This window comes from Epinephelus lanceolatus, chromosome 23 (genome assembly GCF_041903045.1).
Source record: "Epinephelus lanceolatus isolate andai-2023 chromosome 23, ASM4190304v1, whole genome shotgun sequence".
In the NCBI taxonomy this organism is placed as follows: Eukaryota; Metazoa; Chordata; class Actinopteri; order Perciformes; family Serranidae; genus Epinephelus; species Epinephelus lanceolatus.
The window spans coordinates 19,890,801-19,910,000 of NC_135756.1; the positions used below are offsets into that span (position 1 = coordinate 19,890,801).

The 19,200-nt window shown below is 43.2% G+C and overlaps 1 protein-coding gene across 2 annotated transcripts in view; it reads right to left on the reverse strand.

Moving 5' to 3' along the window:
* Positions 1–19,200, reverse strand: part of gsap (gamma-secretase activating protein) — a 61,792-nt gene that overhangs the window by 18,326 nt on the left and 24,266 nt on the right. For both annotated transcript variants that reach the window (XR_013490437.1, XM_033614685.2), the window contains exons 23-25: positions 12,647–12,678; positions 9,587–9,648; positions 7,063–7,158 (exon numbers count right to left, since the gene is read on the reverse strand). Coding sequence is in view for 1 of the 2 variants with exons in the window: in XM_033614685.2 (XP_033470576.1) it covers positions 7,063–7,158; positions 9,587–9,648; positions 12,647–12,678 (190 nt within the window). In the remaining variant the exon portion in view is untranslated. The remainder of the gene's footprint in view (positions 1–7,062; positions 7,159–9,586; positions 9,649–12,646; positions 12,679–19,200) is intronic.

The following is a 19,200-nucleotide window of genomic DNA, read 5'->3' on the forward strand; positions in this document are numbered from 1 at the left end:
TTTCCACGAATGACCACTCACTCATCTCCTGCGGAATAACAGGAAGACAATCTGCCTCATTCACATCCTGCAAACCAGTGGGAAACCCTCCACCAGCCGCTCTGAACGCTGCCGGCAGCGTCCCGGAGTGACCTCAGGGTGGGAATTTCAATTAGCTTCACTTATGTAACGGACCTGCCCCAAAATAAAACGAACGGAATAAGCTTTTTACTTCTCTTGCACATATTTGATGTTTTTATCTTTTCACACACACTTTATTAACTTTATCACAATGGAAACGCAAAAAAATATCTCAGTGGCAGATTTTTTTTAGTTAAATGTCATAACGTCTGTCCACAAGAGGGGGAAGAGATTCCTAAAAACATCAATTAGTGCTGGAGGATTTTAGGGATTTGTCAGGCAAAGCAGTCAAACTGTGTATTAGCAGGAATGTGGCGATATGCATCAATATACAGGGGTTACAATTCACTGTATTTCAATGTATTGCAATACTGTAAGGAAGGTGATATGTTGTGACTTTTCAAAACATATATATATTTAAGGAAAACTGTCATAGTATAGAGGAGTAGTATTAGAATAGTATTTTTTTTTAAATTTTATTAATTAATTTCTTTATTTATTTTTAAATTATTTATTTTTATCTTTATTTTTTTAAGATATATATTTTTTAAGAATTCTTTTCATTTATTTTCTTATATTTATGTGTATACATTTTCAAAATTCTTTTTCATTTTATTATTTTTTTATTTTTGGTTTTTGTCTTTTATTTTCTTTCGCTGGTCTGGCTTTTCTGTTTGTTTCTGGGTTGTTGGGTGGGTGGGGCTGATTTCCTTCCTTGTTGGTTCTATGTTTGTTTGTATGTTGATGCTTTGTGCATCTTCTTGTATTATTAATAAAAATACCTTGTTAAAAAAATATTGTAGTGATCACTACTCGGGTGTCGATATAGTGATGTCACATTTCCTTTGTCATTTGGAGTTTTGCAGACAGTAGACACTTGTCTGAGCTGTTGCCACTAGTTCTGTGCTCTAAATTTCTTTCTGGGTGCTGAAACCTTGACCTGTATCGCAACAATGTCTGCCAACAATAAAACTACAGCTGAGGTATGAGCATTTTTGTCAAATGTTCATCCGTTCTCTAACGACTCCCCGAAGATGAACTGCATCCCTACAGTCAGTTGAGTCTGTATTTGTATTTATCACAGGCACTGTAACATCCAACATCTGGGCACCACTTTTTTTGCAATCTGGGGGGGAGGCATTAATATTTGCCTGAATCAGTAGAAAAGTAAAAGTTCTTACAGGATTCTTTAAGCAATGGTTGAAGTAAGCAATACTCAGAGGACCCTATTTAAACAAAGCAAGTGCATGTGTTTCCTCACCAGTTCTGATTGTCTGCCCTGCCCTGATTACTTTCACCTGTCCCTCACTAGTGCTGCACTCAGCTCACCTCACCTCAGTTAGTGTTTCCCTACTTAAACCTGCCCACTTCCTTTGTTCCTTTTCACTCATCTGTTGTGTGCCTTTGGGTCCAGTCCTGCTCCCTGCTCTTAAAACATAACAGATGTAACATGAATTCAGCCAACCAGAGTGTCGTCTCTTATTTCCTTTAAAGCCAGTTGTGCCTGCTCCTGACCTGCTGCTATTTATGTGGCGCATTCTGCAAATTGGAGGAGCGAGCAGTTTTCTGCTGAGTGGGAGCAGTGATGTCACTGCAGCGAATACTGCGGGACATTTAAGCAGCAAAGTTAAAAACTGTAGTGCTAAAGCTGACAGAGGAAACAGAGCTAAACTTTCAGCCTCTAAAATAATCAATGAAGTTGCACTGCTCCTCGTGAGTAAATGTGCACAGCGTCTCTTAATGGGGAGTCGGACAGCAGCTCTGCTCTCTCTGTTTACAGTTTAGAGAATGTAATTAATATTTTCCTCATTAATGATGTATTATTTCAACCACCTGCAACCCATCTGCATGTCACTGTGTGTAATTAGCAGAGTGCACACACCTTGTGAACCTTCCTATGAAGGCACATCTTACTTTCTGCACAGTTCCTGCAGATCCTTAATCTAAAAATAAGGCCTTTATTGGTATTAAAATGTCTTAAATCAATCTTTCATTAAATTAAATACTCTTAAAAGTGCTATGAATGGAAGTAGGGGTTTTTAAAGCTTTTTTCCTTGATGTTGCATTGTAAAAACTCTAAATAACTGCTAACATACAGTACAGGCCAAAAGTTTGGACACACCTTCTCATTCAATGCGTTTTCTTTATTTTCATGACTATTTACATTGTAGATTCTCACTGAAGGCATCAAAACTATGAATGAACACATGTGGAGTTATGTACTTAACAAAAAAAGGTGAAATAACTGAAAACATGTTTTATATTCTAGTTTCTTCAAAATAGCCACCCTTTGCTCTGATTACTGCTTTGCACACTCTTGGCATTCTCTCCATGAGCTTCAAGAGGTAGTCACCTGAAATGGTTTCCACTTCACAGGTGTGCCTTATCAGGGTTAATTAGTGGAATTTCTTGCTTTATCAATGGGGTTGGGACCATCAGTTGTGTTGTGCAGAAGTCAGGTTAATACACAGCCGACAGCCCTATTGGACAACTGTTAAAATTCATATTATGGCAAGAACCAATCAGCTAACTAAAGAAAAACGAGTGGCCATCATTACTTTAAGAAATGAAGGTCAGTCAGTCCGGAAAATTGCAAAAACTTTAAATGTGTCCCCAAGTGGAGTCGCAAAAACCATCAAGCGCTACAACCAAACTGGCGCACATGAGGACCGACCCAGGAAAGGAAGACCAAGAGTCACCTCTGCTTCTGAGGATAAGTTCATCCGAGTCACCAGCCTCAGAAATCGCAAGTTAACAGCAGCTCAGATCAGAGACCAGATGAATGCCACACAGAGTTCTAGCAGCAGACCCATCTCTAGAACAACTGTTAAGAGGAGACTGCGCCAATCAGGCCTTCATGGTCAAATAGCTGCTAGGAAACCACTGCTAAGGAGAGGCAACAAGCAGAAGAGATTTGTTTGGGCCAAGAAACACAAGGAATGGACATTAGACCAGTGGAAATCTGTGCTTTGGTCTGATGAGTCCAAATTTGAGATCTTTGGTTCCAACTGCCGTGTCTTTGTGAGACGCAGAAAAGGTGAACGGATGGATTCCACATGCCTGGTTCCCACTGTGAAGCATGGAGGAGGAGGTGTGATGGTGTGGGGGTGTTTTGCTGGTGACACTGTTGGAGATTTATTCAAAATTGAAGGCACACTGAACCAGCATGGCTACCACAGCATCCTGCAGCGACATGCCATCCCATCCGGTTTGCGTTTAGTTGGACGATCATTTATTTTTCAACAGGACAATGACCCCAAACACACCTCCAGGCTGTGTAAGGGCTATTTGACCAAGAAGGAGAGTGATGGAGTGCTGCGGCAGATGACCTGGCCTCCACAGTCACCGGACCTGAACCCAATCGAGATGGTTTGGGGTGAGCTGGACCGCAGAGTGAAGGCAAAGGGGCCAACAAGTGCTAAACACCTCTGGGAACTCCTTCAAGACTGTTGGAAAACCATTTCAGGTGACTACCTCTTGAAGCTCATGGAGAGAATGCCAAGAGTGTGCAAAGCAGTAATCAGAGCAAAGGGTGGCTATTTTGAAGAAACTAGAATATAAAACATGTTTTCAGTTATTTCACCTTTTTTTGTTAAGTACATAACTCCACATGTGTTCATTCATAGTTTTGATGCCTTCAGTGAGAATCTACAATGTAAATAGTCATGAAAATAAAGAAAACGCATTGAATGAGAAGGTGTGTCCAAACTTTTGGCCTGTACTGTAAATTTTCAAACTAATATATTTGGGCAAAATTGTCCCTAACCCTGATCTGAAATTTCATTCCAAGCCTTAAATCTAACTTGCCCTAAGACTTAGAGGCCCTTTTCTGAATATTAACATGAAGATAGTGCACCATTCTGACTTTGGATCAGGTTTTTGTTGGTCAAGGGAGCAATCGCTTCCTGCTGCATCCGAATAGGTATACACCAACAATTCACCTGACCACACCTGTTTTTAAGACCTACACACCCATGGATGCACAGATGGGTCCAAGTTAGTGCTGCCCCCTAAGAGTCGACCAAACGTTAGTCGACCAGATTTCATTGGTCACTTAGTTGCAGGAAAAAAGACAAAAAAAAAAACAAACAAACGTGAAACTCCATCAGGAGCTGTGCCTTGTCAAAATAAATCAAAACCTATTTGACTGGACCATGTGGGAATTTAATTCGAAAGGACAGACACAGGAAGTGTCCATGCTCAGCAGTCAGACAGGAGTCAGGTTAATTTCCAGGGCTGGTACCTGTGGTTATTCCACGGGCTAGTTAATAACATGTCGGGCAGGAAATCCAAAGTGTGGGATCATTTTGAGAAGGTGAAGGACAAACCCAAGGTGATATGTAAACTCATCGTCATTGGTCGACTACAAACATGACGTATCATCTGAAACATGGAAGTAGCTACATGCCCATTAGCCCACAGTGTCATTAACAGGCGGCTCGCTCAGTGTGTGACGTGCACTTGTAGATAAAATATAGGCCCATATTAATGAAGGTTCATTAGTACGGTTTTGTATTTCTCTGTAATGTAGCACAGTGTCAACAATGTTACTGATACTATTCTTTCTCACACCTTCAACTCAAACCACCAAAATATATCATTTAATCATTACATTAATATCGTAAACATGCAGGCGACTAGCCGACTAATGGCTCTAAATGATCACTATTGGTAGCTAGGAAAATTCTTAGTCAGAGGCAGCCCTAGTCCAAGTACATTTGCTACTTCAGAACATGGACGCTGGCTGTGAAAATGAGAACTATGTTGGTTTGAAACTGTGCTGTGGGTGTGAGATGGGGCTCTAAAAGTCAAAAACAGCTACTATTTACCAAACAATTCCTCCACTACTCTGTTAACAGCATCAACTGAATGTTTGATGCACTTCAACACTTATTCTCTGTCATCACATATTCATTGTTTGACAAAAAGGTGGCAACTTGTCAAGCAAAGTAAATTATTCAAGTTCCTTTTCAAACTAACACCTCTTGTGCTCGCTGCTGATGTAATCCAGGCCCCTGAAGATCAGTAAAAAGAATAAGAAATATGTAGCAGAGATGTTTTTGTGCTGCGAAAAAAAAAAAAAAAAAAAAGTCAAACAAAAAGAAAACAAGTGATTTAAAGCCACAGACTCGCACACAGTATCCCCTGTGTGACTTTCTATAAGAATAAAATCTGGAATCAGCGTTTGTCTTAATGAGCCTCGGCCCGACAAAGAGACTGGATTTACTCAGTGTGGCTCCCCTGCTGAGGAAAAAAAAAAGTTTAATAACCTTGGGTATACAGTAGAATAACTTTTCTGCATAATTAAAAAATACTGCAGCCTATTTCAATTCCATTACTTTTCGTAATTCATATTCAGCTATTAGCGGGTTGTTCTTTGCGCTGACATTGGTTATGTTATAAAAAGGAATGTATCTCGGTTGTCTGTGGCAACGGGAACAGGAAATAAATAACTATGACAATAATGTGCTGTGGAGTTGTAATCTATCATAACAGACGTTCCCTGGCTCTTAAAAGCTGTAATCTATTTCACCCCCAACTTCTCCCCTGTGTCAATGCAGCCATTAGTCTCAATAAGCACCGACAAGAGGGGGAGATGTTCTTTATTTGCGGAGGGGAAGTCAGCCCTCACTGAAACAGTACCTCCCTGAGTTTTCAAAGCATGAGTCAGCTTGATGTGTAAGCACATCGCCCGGCCGTTGAGCAGCCCGACTGTTCTTTAAGTAAAACGTCCCCGAAGGGTGTTTCTTATGGGTCCTTTTCGTGAGTGTGTTTTAATAAGCCCCGGCTCCCAGGATGAGAAACTTTTTCACTTTCACTCCACTGAATAAATTCAATAACAACCACGTTTGTCTGTCACAGGGAAGACGCCAAAACGATTACAGGCACGCCCATTTCCATTAGTTTCATTTGAAGTCTGGAGGCGCAGGTTAAAACTCCGTGAGCCTGTCGTGCCGAGCTGAGCCAATCGACCGATCCAGCTGAGAGTGGCAAGGATTTTGTTGGGTCTCTTTTAGTCTGTCATTTGCAATTCCATAAAGTCCCAAAACGTGGTGCTTCCTGCTTTCTATTCAATTCCAGCCTTACCCTTGGCCTGATTTAATACTGTTGTGTTGATATATGCTGTATGTCTGCTTTCAGCGGCTCCAAGCTGTGAAGGCATTTACCACCCAGGAATACTAAAGACTGACTTTACAGAACCAAGTACCTCTATAGGTTACTGAGACAGAGAGTGGCTACGTCTCTCCACTTGGTTATGCAGATCCCACCTGCTGCTCTGTGAGTGGATAGAAAGGGCGTAGGTTTTGTTTTAGAGGCGATATCTATGCACGCTTATACACATTTAAATGCTTTTGTATTGTTAAAGGATACATTTTGTGTCGCCACAAAAAGTCAGAGTGGTCGAGGATTCATGTCTTAACCAGAGAGCTGATGTTTGTTTTAAAGGACCAAAGCGGCGGCCCGATGGCTCCCGGCAACCTCTCTAATCCGAAGAGCACACATCCATCTGTGAGCTCTGTCAAACCATTTAACTAAAGTGGAAAACTCGCTGCCTTTTCCACCGAGCGATCCTCGCTGCGAGTGTCACTTAACCTTCCCGAAAAAGAGTAAGGGCAGGCATTAAATAAACATAACTCGAAGAACGATGTACCTTTTAAATCTTTTTTTTTTTTTTCGGAAAGGGTTCACTGGAGTATACACAGCTCCTGGACCTCTCTTTATGCCTGACCAACACAGAAACACACACAAGGGCGTAGGTTTCGTTTCAAAAATGGAGGGGGACACACGAAATATGGGGACTTTGTGCCTTTAAACGTCTTTTAATATGTCAAAAGTCCTCTACTGCTTTATTGTTTTTATTGGGGAGGTGTGGGGACATATTTCCAGTGTCCCCCTCCAAAACTTCACTTATGCACTCACACACACACACGGTGTACCAACCAGTTTGGCGACGTAGTTGACGACCAGCGAGTCAATCTTCTTCTTCCCCAGTCGAGGCAAGTGTCTGTTGAGATGCTCTCGAAGCTTGTCAACCGTCTGCGATGCCAAGAAAACACACACACACTGATTATTTCCTGTGCATGCATGCCTCAGTGAGGGGGTGTGTGTGTGTGTGTGTGTGTGTGTGTGTGTGTGTGTGTAGCTCAGAGTTAAACTTTGTGTTTGTGTGTTTTAAGAATACTTTGCTGTGCACTCAGCGGGGTCAAATTGAGTTCAGCCTCGACTTTTCCCTCGACTACAGTGTCCCAAAATTGATTTAACCATGGAGGGGGAGAGAAGAGAAGAGACCTGTGGATGTGAGAGGTGGAAAAGTACAGAAGTTGAGCGAAGGTCTAAAAACAGTTGACGGTATGACCTGATATTCTTCGGGGAGGAAAAGGGAACAAGGAGGAAAGGGAAGGAAGCGAGTGGAGGGAAAAGGAAGGGGTAAGAGTGATGGAGGGAGTAAAGAGAGGAAGACAGGAGGACTGGGTCATTCTAAGAATAGCTGAGAGACTGCTAGCATTGAGCCTGAACTCCATTAAATTGAAGCTATCTCCTCTTTAAAAACTATGCTGAGCACAGGGAAAACTGGAGGATATGAAATTGTCCATCAAACAGAGCACAGTTTTAAAAAAAAAAAGAAACGCAGGACAGGGACCTTAAGATGCCCTTTTTTAAAGTGTCGACTCATCTGAAGTGTAACAGGAGTTTCACCTTAAAAGATGACTATGGAGGGAAACGACCGTCTGTCAGCATTTCACTATAGATCTTTAGTGGTCTATATATCAACTCATGGTGGAAGAATCCACCTCCAGGAGCTGTTAAACTGTTGTGTGTCAACAATCTGCAATGTTCCGTACATCTAAGGCGGGATATTACAATGAAGTGCTTCACTATGCACCCGCGTTTTCACTTTGCCTCGTCTACTACAGGGAGAAAATACACACATGGTGCATTGCGCCCAATTATTCAAACTAAAAGAAAAAGAAAGTCAAGGTAGGTGTTCTATCTCAAAAGCAACAATCCCGGCTGAATGTTTCATTTTTTTCCTATTCTGCTCCCGCTCCTTTGATTTTGAGTGGCAGTATAGTTATAACAGTCTTTTTGGAAAGTTACAGAACTTTCTTGCTTTTGAATCTCTGCATGTTTTGTCATGACTGACTGAATGACCGGTCCATTAACTGAATGATTCATTTGGCTGACTGCATTTCACAAGTGAGGCTTTTCAAAAACTTCAAGTTAAAACAAAAATCCTTTCGAAATGTTTTGAGTGGTACATTGTGGCCAAAGGTGTGTGGGCACCCAAGCAGTAGAGGACATAATCACCTCCTGAGAAGAGCTGTTCTACCTTTAAGGAGGCTGAGAACACAAAAGCCATACAGTCGTATGCATTGTCGTATGCATGTGTATTAGATAATGGTATAGAAATAAATCCTCTACAGGAGAGATTAAATGTTACTATATTTAGTATATTGGGATAATATTTTCCTAAAAGTTTTGACACGTCCAACTTTGCACTTAATAACACCAAAAAGCCTAAAAGTTGCTATTCCAGCATTCGCAAAAATTGCCTACACTGCAAAGCAACTCAAAAAAGGAAGACTGGCTTAGAATCTAAACAAGAGTCTGACAATAAACAAAAGAAAACACGCATCAATATCTGTGCGAAGTTTGAGAGATGGAGAGAAAATGTTCGTTTGTTCTGACCATTTAGCCTTCTGTTAACCATAGCTACTGCGGCTTCAAGTCCACGTTTATGTAGCTAACGTTAGCTAGAGCCTCGAATCACAGAACACTTTGCTGGGAGGATATTAGGTAGCAGCTCCAGAGACAAACCCCCAGTCAGCGGTTGCAGCGACCCGAGTCCAGCCCCAGCTCTGTGGACTGGACAGCCCCGACTCCCCACCAGATTGGCAAACTTTCTGTTGCTGCTGTTACACAGGCTAGACCCAGCATTGCCACACGCCACTAACCCACTGTGGCAACCAGTGCTGGGACGTTTGACGAGCCACTACAGCCACCTACCGAAGAGCTGCTGCCTGCTCTCCTCCAAGCAAAGCAGTCAACAGCGGCGGGGAGCGAGGTAGAGGGACAGTGGGGTGGCTAGCTAGAAAATCCTTGTCTTATTTGTGGTCTGATAAACAGAGAGCGAGAGCAAAGCAAGGCAGGGCTGAGTCAATGTGTGTCTGCTGGGAGGGGCTTAGGACAGAGAGGGGAGAGCTGAAGGAAGGAGGGTGTATTTTCAAATTCTGATGTTTTTTTCTTTTTTCCAGATTTCTAGCAACCCCTAGCTTTGAGGTCAATCTCATGTTGGAGAGTGTCTTCCCTTGAGAAAACTGAAAGCATATTTTTCCTCACATTATGATTTTCCCCTTTATCAGAACTCAGCGTCTGGCCCAAACCATGAAAGAAGATACTTCTAGCAGTGAATGCGTTTGTGTGTGTGTGTGTGTGTGTGTGTGTCTCTCTCTCGCTCTCTCACCAGCCCTATGAGCGCCCTCTGTTGATGGTCCTCCTCCTGGAAAAGTGGCACCAGCTTCTTATCTGGAAGAGACCAGGCAACAGTTGAAAGTTGCACATAAAAGAGACGTTTGAAGAACCCTTTGATGCTGCATCTACGCTCGGCTGAGCACTACAGGTGGCCTCAGGTGTGTCAGTGCAGTAACATCATTAAAGAGGCCAACAGTGGGAATGAAAGAAACTCAAACTCTGACTTGTTTATGGCTTTAATAAAAAAAAAAAAAAAGAAGACTGAAGCTTACACATTAATGGATTCTTTTGGGGTGGGTTTTCGCTTTAAAAATACATCCCAAAGCTTTGGGGCTATGGCTGCAATCCTGCTGTGTCTTCCGTGTGTGCGTGTGTGTGTGTGTGTGTGTGTGTGTGTGTGTGCGCTGCAGTTTTTTTACATCAGCCACACAAAAGTGGACCACGCTCTAACTTGGTCACTTGAGATAAATTATTGCACACTTCCATACACAAACACACACCATCTTTTGATCACTTTCACACGCATGCAAGAAGATGGCTTTTTGATGCTACAGTGTAATGTGTTACAGATATAAATAGCACTCACAGGGCAGAGCTAGCTGACAGGCTGCGCTGCCAGATTGGCTGTATGCCTGTTAGAAGTTCAAAGTTATCAACTGTTTTAAATTTAAATATTTTAGACAATTAGCTGAGGTCCTTATTCTGAGCAAGCAGGTACAAGTTCAGTGCTTTTTGCCTCTCTGTCTTTTAATGGACACACTGGCTCTTCACATGTATTGACCATGTGACCTCTCAGTTACAAGGTGGTCTCATTAATCAAACTTGAAGTGCTATTGAATAACTTAGTAGATCAATTAATTCATTTTCTATGTAATTTATCAAGGTATTTCCTGGTTCCAGCAACTCAAATATGAGGATTTGCTTGGTTTTCTCTATTTTAGATTCTTGTCAATGGAATCTTTTTGGTTTTGCACCCTTGGTCGATCACATCGAGCCATTTTAAGATGTCAGTCTGGGCTTTTGGACATTGTGATGGGCAGTTCTGGCCATGCTAGTAGCATGGCTCTAGGGATGGCTGTCACTCAGGCATCACTTTGGTCCTGAAATATTCTAACAACTATGAGATGGATTGCTATGATATTTGGTCCAGATAGCCATGGTGCACTGAGGACGAATCCAAGTGACTTTGGTGATCCTCTGACTCTTATATCTGGCTATCTATATATAGCCATCAGGAGGTGAAATATCTCAACAGCTACTGGATGGATTGGCACAAAATTTGGTTCAGACATTCATGGTTCCCAGACAATATATCCTACTAATTTTGATGATCCCCCAACTTCTCCTTTGGTGCCCGCATGAGGTTGACTTTTATGGTTTTGTGCAAAATGTAATAATACATTAAACATAACTATTTGTACCTGATGAAATTGACCCAAGTCCAATTTTTTTTTTTTTTTTTTTTTTGCGGACACAAAAATCAAATTTTTTTACCAATCAACTCTGGGTGACTATCATACGTGGCCCTAAATCTGATACATACTGGATCACTGTCCTTGTGACCACTGTGACCACTGTGACCACTGTGAGAATGGTCATATTGGATTTCCTGTGGGTTTTTCCCATAAATAAATCTGGTTTGTCCACGTCTGTGCAGGCACAGATCATTCACCATACAGTAACGGAGAGGTCTGCTGAAACACAAAAGGCTGCCGTAGCCGTACCGCTGCTGTGGCAGGCTGTCCCTGTCGCCAGTCAATATCCGACTGCCATATGCTTTCTGATGGGGACAACATTGTCATGAGGCTTTGACAGAGATATTGGAATGTAGTCTTAGACATCCTAAAGTTTTGGAGGAAGTGTCCCTCTGTGAAACACTCTACATCGTGGCCTGACCACTCCGGGCACCTCTCCTGGCTCCAAAGCCCATTTGCACTACAGCCTGTTATCCAGAAAACAATAACCATTGCTCTGAAGGGCATTTCTCCGAAAATACGCTGTACACTCCTCCAAACAATCACACATGGCTAATTATTATACAGAATGATGTCATCAGATCTTCCTGGCCATCATTTGGGAGATGAACGTTTGCACTGCTTATTCGATTTTTCCGCAAATGTGATGCTTTTTGTTGTCGTTCCAACACACATGCGTGTGATGTTATTGGTTTCACATGAAGCGTTTCAGGGCAGAGATCCGTTCACACTGTTGTCAGATACGGGTAACTTCTAACATGAATGTAAACAGTCTCAGCAGTAAGATGAGATCTGGGGGAAATAATCGGAATTGAGCATTAAGCCATGTAATGTAAACGTTGCATTGGACTCTTGGGGCACGTGAGATCTTTATAGTTATTGTTAACAGCAGAACAAGAAAATGATCCAGGCGTCTCACTAGGCTTGGAAACAGTGATGCTATATTGATATATTATAGGAAATTAGTGTGGCAGCTTCTCACATTAGTTCTATCATCTGTGTATGCAGGGAAAGTTATCAAAATGCAGAGAGTGTGTGTTTTCCAAGTGAATTTGAGGGAGGCTGTGGGTGTATGAGATCATCCATATGAATTAACTGAGGTAGGGGAAGGTCCCGTGTTGTGGCTGACACAAAACATCTGCGCTGTAGTCATGAGAGACAGACAGACAGAAAGAGAAAAAGGGAGAGAGGTGAAGGAGGTAACAAAATCCCCCACTGTTATATAATTGTAGCATTCTTCAGCTCGACTCTTAAATTTCCCTTCACTCTATTTTTCTCCCACTTCTTTCTTTCTTCCTCCCCATCCCTTTATTTCCCCTCTACCTCCCTCCAAGATAAATTAGTGTGGTGGTTGTGTTTAGCTGAATTCTCCAGTGGGCATGAAGAATGTGACCTCAGAAGAACACACAAACACACAAACCCAAACACACTTGCGCACAGTTTTGAGCTCCATTATAAGCCAAGGTTTCGTTATTTATGACATCCACACTGCCTGTGTTGTGTGTGTCTGTTTACCTGTGTGTGTTGCATCTCTATGGATTTATGTTTGTATGTGTGTGTTGAGTGTGCTGTCTTACCAAGACACCAGGTGTCCACCATTGATAGAACCCTACAAAATAAGAGGAAAAGCTTTGTGTGAGAACAATCCCTCAAGCTAGCATTATAATAAGAGTCTTACTTTTTGCGCTGTAAGCCGAGGCAGTGTAATGCCTCAATTGCTGCAGTCCACAGCAAAAATATATCTGAACTATGAAAGTACAAAGTTTGTAAGCAGGTGCTGGAGTTTGGCCTGAAGGAAGAGAAGCTAATTATGAACCAAAAGACTTTTTGGTTTGATCCCTTGCACAAACAGGACAGGGTTATATTTAATTCAAGGCAGGTATTACATCAGTGGTGCATACAGGTGTATGCCCATCACACAGTTACTTGATCATAAGCGGAGACACTTAAGGTGAAAACAGTTCTTTCATGCACTGGTCGATTTTGGGCTATTTGGCTTCCACGACATGTCTTCTGTCATACTAGTGGAAAGAAAATCTCTGAAATACACATTAAAGTGTTTATTTTAGTTCACATATAGAAGCTGAAAAACCTGAAACAAGAAATTTGAACCTGGCTTTATCCAATGGTCGGATTTCTGCTCTGGAAAATCCAAATCTGCACATTTAAACGTAGCATTTCAAGAAAACTGTAATACAAAAATAAATGTCTTAATGTAAATAATCAACTGGGGAAGTTTCGGGGTGACATCTACTTGCGTGAGTTGAATGTTTTATGCTATTCATCTGTCAGTGCTCTAGTTATTATCTCATTTCTAAGGTATTTTAAAGGTGCAGTGTGTGGGATTTAGGTGGATATATTGGCAGAAATGGAATAATACGTAATAAGTATGTTTTCTTTAGTGTAAAATCAAATAAGAATTTTTGTATTTTTGTTACTTTAGAATGAGCCGTTTATATCTACAAAAGGAGCAGGTCCTCGTTCGTGGAGTCTGCCATGTAACACCGGCACGTTTCTACGGTAGCCCAGAACGGACAAACCAAATACTGGCTCTAGATAGGGCCATCCACATTTTCACAAAAACTTGATTTGTAACATGAAACTGCTTTATTCAGTGTTTTAATAGGATAGGAAGAGACCTCTGCGGATAATTTTTCTCCCGCTAAAAACCTCCTGAACGATGAACAGGAATCCTAACCTGGAGTTCAAGCTTGGCACATGGGAGAATTTTCCACTGGTTGCCATCTGCAGCCCTCACCACTAGATGCCACTAAATCCCACACACTACTTCTTTAATTTAAAGTGACTATTTACAATCAGAGAGTAACCTGGTAACCAATCTGGAAATCCATCGGTTAATAAGAAAAAAACAAAAAAAACAAAAGGATTTTGTTTTTTCTTCCTTTACCTCTGGAGGCACTGCCCGTAGTTTTTCGACTAACAGAAGTGCAGGGGCCTCGGGGATCGCTCAACCCCTTCACTTCCGGCGGTGCCCCCAGGGAATTGCCTTGTTGTTTACAAATACTTCCAGGTAGAAAACCAGCAGATATATATATATATATATATATATATATATATACACACATATATATATATATATACAGTACAGGCCAAAAGTTTGGACACACCTTCTCATTCAATGCGTTTTCTTTATGTTCATGACTATTTACATTGTAGATTGTCACTGAAGGCATCAAAACTATGAACGAACACATGTGGAGTTATGTACTTAACAAAAAAAGGTGAAATAACTGAAAACATGTTTTATATTCTAGTTTCTTCAAAATAGCCACCCTTTGCTCTGATTACTGCTTTGCACACTCTTGGCATTCTCTCCATGAGCTTCAAGAGGTAGTCACCTGAAATGGTTTCCACTTCACAGGTGTGCCTTATCAGGGTTAATTAGTGGAATTTCTTGCTTTATCAATGGGGTTGGGACCATCAGTTGTGTTGTGCAGAAGTCAGGTTAATACACAGCCGACAGCCCTATTGGACAACTGTTAAAATTCATATTATGGCAAGAACCAATCAGCTAACTAAAGAAAAACGAGTGGCCATCATTACTTTAAGAAATGAAGGTCAGTCAGTCCGGAAAATTGCAAAAACTTTAAATGTGTCCCCAAGTGGAGTCGCAAAAACCATCAAGCGCTACAACGAAACTGGCACACATGAGGACCAACCCAGGAAAGGAAGACCAAGAGTCACCTCTGCTTCTGAGGATAAGTTCATCCGAGTCACCAGCCTCAGAAATGGCAAGTTAACAGCAGCTCAGATCAGAGACCAGATGAATGCCACACAGAGTTCTAGCAGCAGACCCATCTCTAGAACAACTGTTAAGAGGAGACTGCGCCAATCAGGCCTTCATGGTCAAATAGCTGCTAGGAAACCACTGCTAAGGAGAGGCAACAAGCAGAAGAGATTTGTTTGGGCTAAGAAACACAAGGAATGGACATTAAACCAGTGGAAATCTGTGCTTTGGTCTGATGAGTCCAAATTTGAGATCTTTGGTTCCAACCGCCGTGTCTTTGTGAGACGCAGAAAAGGTGAACGGATGGATTCCACATGCCTGGTTCCCACTGTGAAGCATGGAGGAGGAGGTGTGATGGTGTGGGGGTGTTTTGCTGGTGACACTGTTGGGGATTTATTCAAAATTGAAGGCACACTGAACCAGCATGGCTACCACAGCATCCTGCAGCGACATGCCATCCCATCCGGTTTGCGTTTAGTTGGACGATCATTTATTTTTCAACAGGACAATGACCCCAAACACACCTCCAGGCTGTGTAAGGGCTATTTGACCAAGAAGGAGAGTGATGGAGTGCTGTGGCAGATGACCTGGCCTCCACAGTCACCGGACCTGAACCCAATCGAGATGGTCTGGGGTGAGCTGGACCGCAGAGTGAAGGCAAAGGGGCCAACAAGTGCTAAACACCTCTGGGAACTCCTTCAAGACTGTTGGAAAACCATTTCAGGTGACTACCTCTTGAAGCTCATGGAGAGAATGCCAAGAGTGTGCAAAGCAGTAATCAGAGCAAAGGGTGGCTATTTTGAAGAAACTAGAATATAAAACATGTTTTCAGTTATTTCACCTTTTTTTGTTAAGTACATAACTCCACATGTGTTCATTCATAGTTTTGATGCCTTCAGTGAGAATCTACAATGTAAATAGTCATGAAAATAAAGAAAACGCATTGAATGAGAAGGTGTGTCCAAACTTTTGGCCTGTACTGTATATCACATTTTTCACGTCACTATATCACCGTTTAGACTAATCTGATGTTTGTAAAGTCTATAAACACTAATGAACAAACTATTTCTGTGTGCACGTTGTAATTAATAACATGGTTATCGTAGATTAGCTGGGCTAACCGTTAGCTGTTAGCCCCGTTAGCAGTGTCTGTAGTAACCGGTAGTAACTCAGTAACTCAATAAACGGTCCGTGAAAAAAATATTTTTTCCAGCGGATATCTTAGTTACAACATGATTGAGCTAGCATAGCACAATTTTGCTATGTGTGGTATTTATTCAGTTTTGGGAAATCACGATGTCTAGAAAGCATCAGTGGCTGCAGCTGACAGGGACAGCTAACAGCCTAACAGCAGCAGCAAAGCTAACATCAGGACGTCATCTGTTAAAAGCTTCCTGTTGTCGGATACGACATGAAATTACTCCAGTTAGCTCAATCATGTTGTAACTAAGACATCTGCTGGAAAATCAAACAAAATCAAAAGTATAAGTGGTAGTACAGTCCACTCTAAAGAGAGCAAAGCATCCCCATCAGAAGTAAGAGCTCAAGTAACTAAGCTGTGACATTTACATGGTGAGCAGACAGAGAACAGACATTCTTGTTCTCTGTAGTCAGTGTTTTCTCAATTGGTTTACACAGGCTCTGGTTACAAAAACTGAACTTCTGTCATCCACAATCCTGTTGCACATTTATATTCATACTGCCTTGTGAAGAGTTTGTAAAAGCATATCTATCAAAGCTCCCAATAGGGCGTGAAAATTAGGGAATTAATTAATTTAGGATCCAGACAGGATACATCAAATAATTTGATAGTCTTATTAAGGAAATCAGGGAGATTTACTAATGTGTCTGGAGTATAGACCCAAAAGTACTTTTAAACTTGCTTCAGATCTTTATCATATTTTTCGACTGATTGATTAAACTTCAGAACTTATCTGAGCTGAGAAACAACTCCACCATAGTTAAAGGGTAAGGCTGTCAATTTTCTGTGTTTTTGTTATTGGCCGAAAACCAGTAATGAATTGATTCTTCTGTTTGGCCAAAGCTTGATGTATTTAATTCCTCTGCACCACAAAGCTTCACTGTTGTCAAAAAAATAACTAATAAAAAGACATCAATGAGCTGCAGCGCTGCACTGGGGGACACATTCCTTCATTATGATGCGAGACTGATTTAGTAGTTTATTCTAAGTCAATCCCACATTCGACATCCTGCTGCTATAAATACTCTCTAGAGCCTGGGGCTTCGACAGGGGGTCCATGACTGAGTTACTGCAGGGGGGCTGCCAAATTACCTCTTGATAACTGAATTAAAGTTTTAATTTAAATACACATTAACATGAATCCAACATATTATTAGCAAAGATAAGATCGATTGACCAGCATAAGATTGGTCAATTCGTAAAAACCCATTTAGTTTACAGAACATTAATGATAGGATAACTGATACCCCTTGAATCCTTGTGCAATTATGTGAGCTGGCTAACGCTAAATCACTGTGCAGTCGTCGTCGTCGTCGTCCTCCGCTTATCCGGGTCCGGGTCGCGGGGGCAGCAGCCTCAGCAAAGAAGCCCAGACAGTCCTCTCCCCTGCCACTTCTGTCAGCTCTTCCGCGGGAACCCCGAGGCGTTCCCAGGCCAGCCGGGTGATGTAGTCCCTCCAGCGTGTTCTGGGGCGGCCCCGAGGTCTCCTCCCGGTTGGACATGCCTGAAACACCTCCCAAGGGAGGCGTCCGGAAGGCATCCTTACCAGATGCCCGAACCACCTCAACTGGCTCCTCTCGATGTGGAGGAGCAGCGGCTCTACTCCGAGTCCCTCCCGGATGTCTGAGCTCCTCACCCTATCCCTAAGGCTGAGCCCAGCCACCCTGCGGAGGAAACTCATTTCGGCCGCTTGTACTCGCAATCTCATTCTTTCGGTCACTACCCAGAGCTCGTGACCATAGGTGAGGGTTGGAACGTAGATTGACCGGTAAATTGAGAGCTTCACTTTCTGGCTAAGTTCCCTCTTCACCACAACGGACCGGTTAAGCACCTGCATCACTGTTGACGCCGCCCCAATCCACCTGTCAATCTCCTGCTCCATCCTACCCTCACTCATGAACAAGATCCCGAGATACTTAAACTCCTCCACCTGAGGAAGGACCTCCCCCCTGACCTGGAGTGGGCAATCCACCCTTTTCCGGCTGAGGACCATGGCCTCAGACTTGGAGGTGCTGATTCTCAACCGCCCCAGCGAGAGCTGGAGGTCACTGTTCGATGGAGCTAGGAGGACCACGTCATCCGCAAAAAGCAGGGACGAGATCCTCCCGTCACCGAACCTGACACCCTCCACCACTCGGCTGCGCCTAGAAATTCTGTCCATAAAAGTTATGAACAGAACTGGTGACAAAGGGCAGCCCTGGCGGAGTCCAACCCTCATCGGGAACAGGTCCGACTTACTGCCAGCCACGCGAACCAGACTCATGCTCCTTTGGTACAGGGACTGGATGGCCCTTAGCAAGGGGCCACCAACCCCATACTCCCGGAGCATCCCCCACAGGATGCCCCTGGGGACACGGTCGTAAGCCTTCTCCAAATCCACAAAACACATGTGGACTGGTTGGGCAAACTCCCATGCCCCCTCCAGCACCCTGGCGAGGGTAAAGAGCTGGTCCACGGTTCCACGTCCGGGACGAAAACCACATTGCTCCTCCTCAATCTGAGGTTCAACTATCGACCGGACCCTCTTCTCCAGCACCCTGGAGTAGACCTTACCGGGTAGGCTGAGGAGTGTGATCCCCCTGTAGTTGGAACACACCCTCTGGTCCCCTTTCTTGAAAATGGGGACCACCACCCCGGTCTGCCACTCCAGAGGCACTGCCCCCGATGTCCACGCAATGTTGCAGAGGCGTGTCAGCCAGGACAGCCCTACAACATCCAGAGCCTTGAGATATCCAGGACGAATCTCATCCACCCCCGGGGCTCCGCCGCCTCGGAGTTGTTTCACTACCTCAGCAAGTTCTGCCCCAGAAATTGGACGACCCGCCCCCGAGACCCCCATCTCTGCTTCCTCACTGGAATACGTGTTGGTGGGATTGAGGAGCTCCTCAAAGTATTCCTTCCACCGCCCGACAATGTCCCCAGTTGACGTCAGCAGCTCCCCGCCCCCACTGTAAACAGTGTGAGCAAGTTGCTGCCTTCCCCCCGAGGCGCCGGACGGTTTGCCAGAACCTCTTTGGAGCCGATCGATAATCTTCCTCCATGGCCTCACCGAACTCCTCCCACGCCCGAGTTTTTGCCTCAACGACTGCCGCCGCTGCGCTCCACTTGGCCTGCCGGTACCCGTCAGCTGCTTCCGGAGACCCACAGACCAACCATGCCCTGTAGGCCTCCTTCTTCAGCCT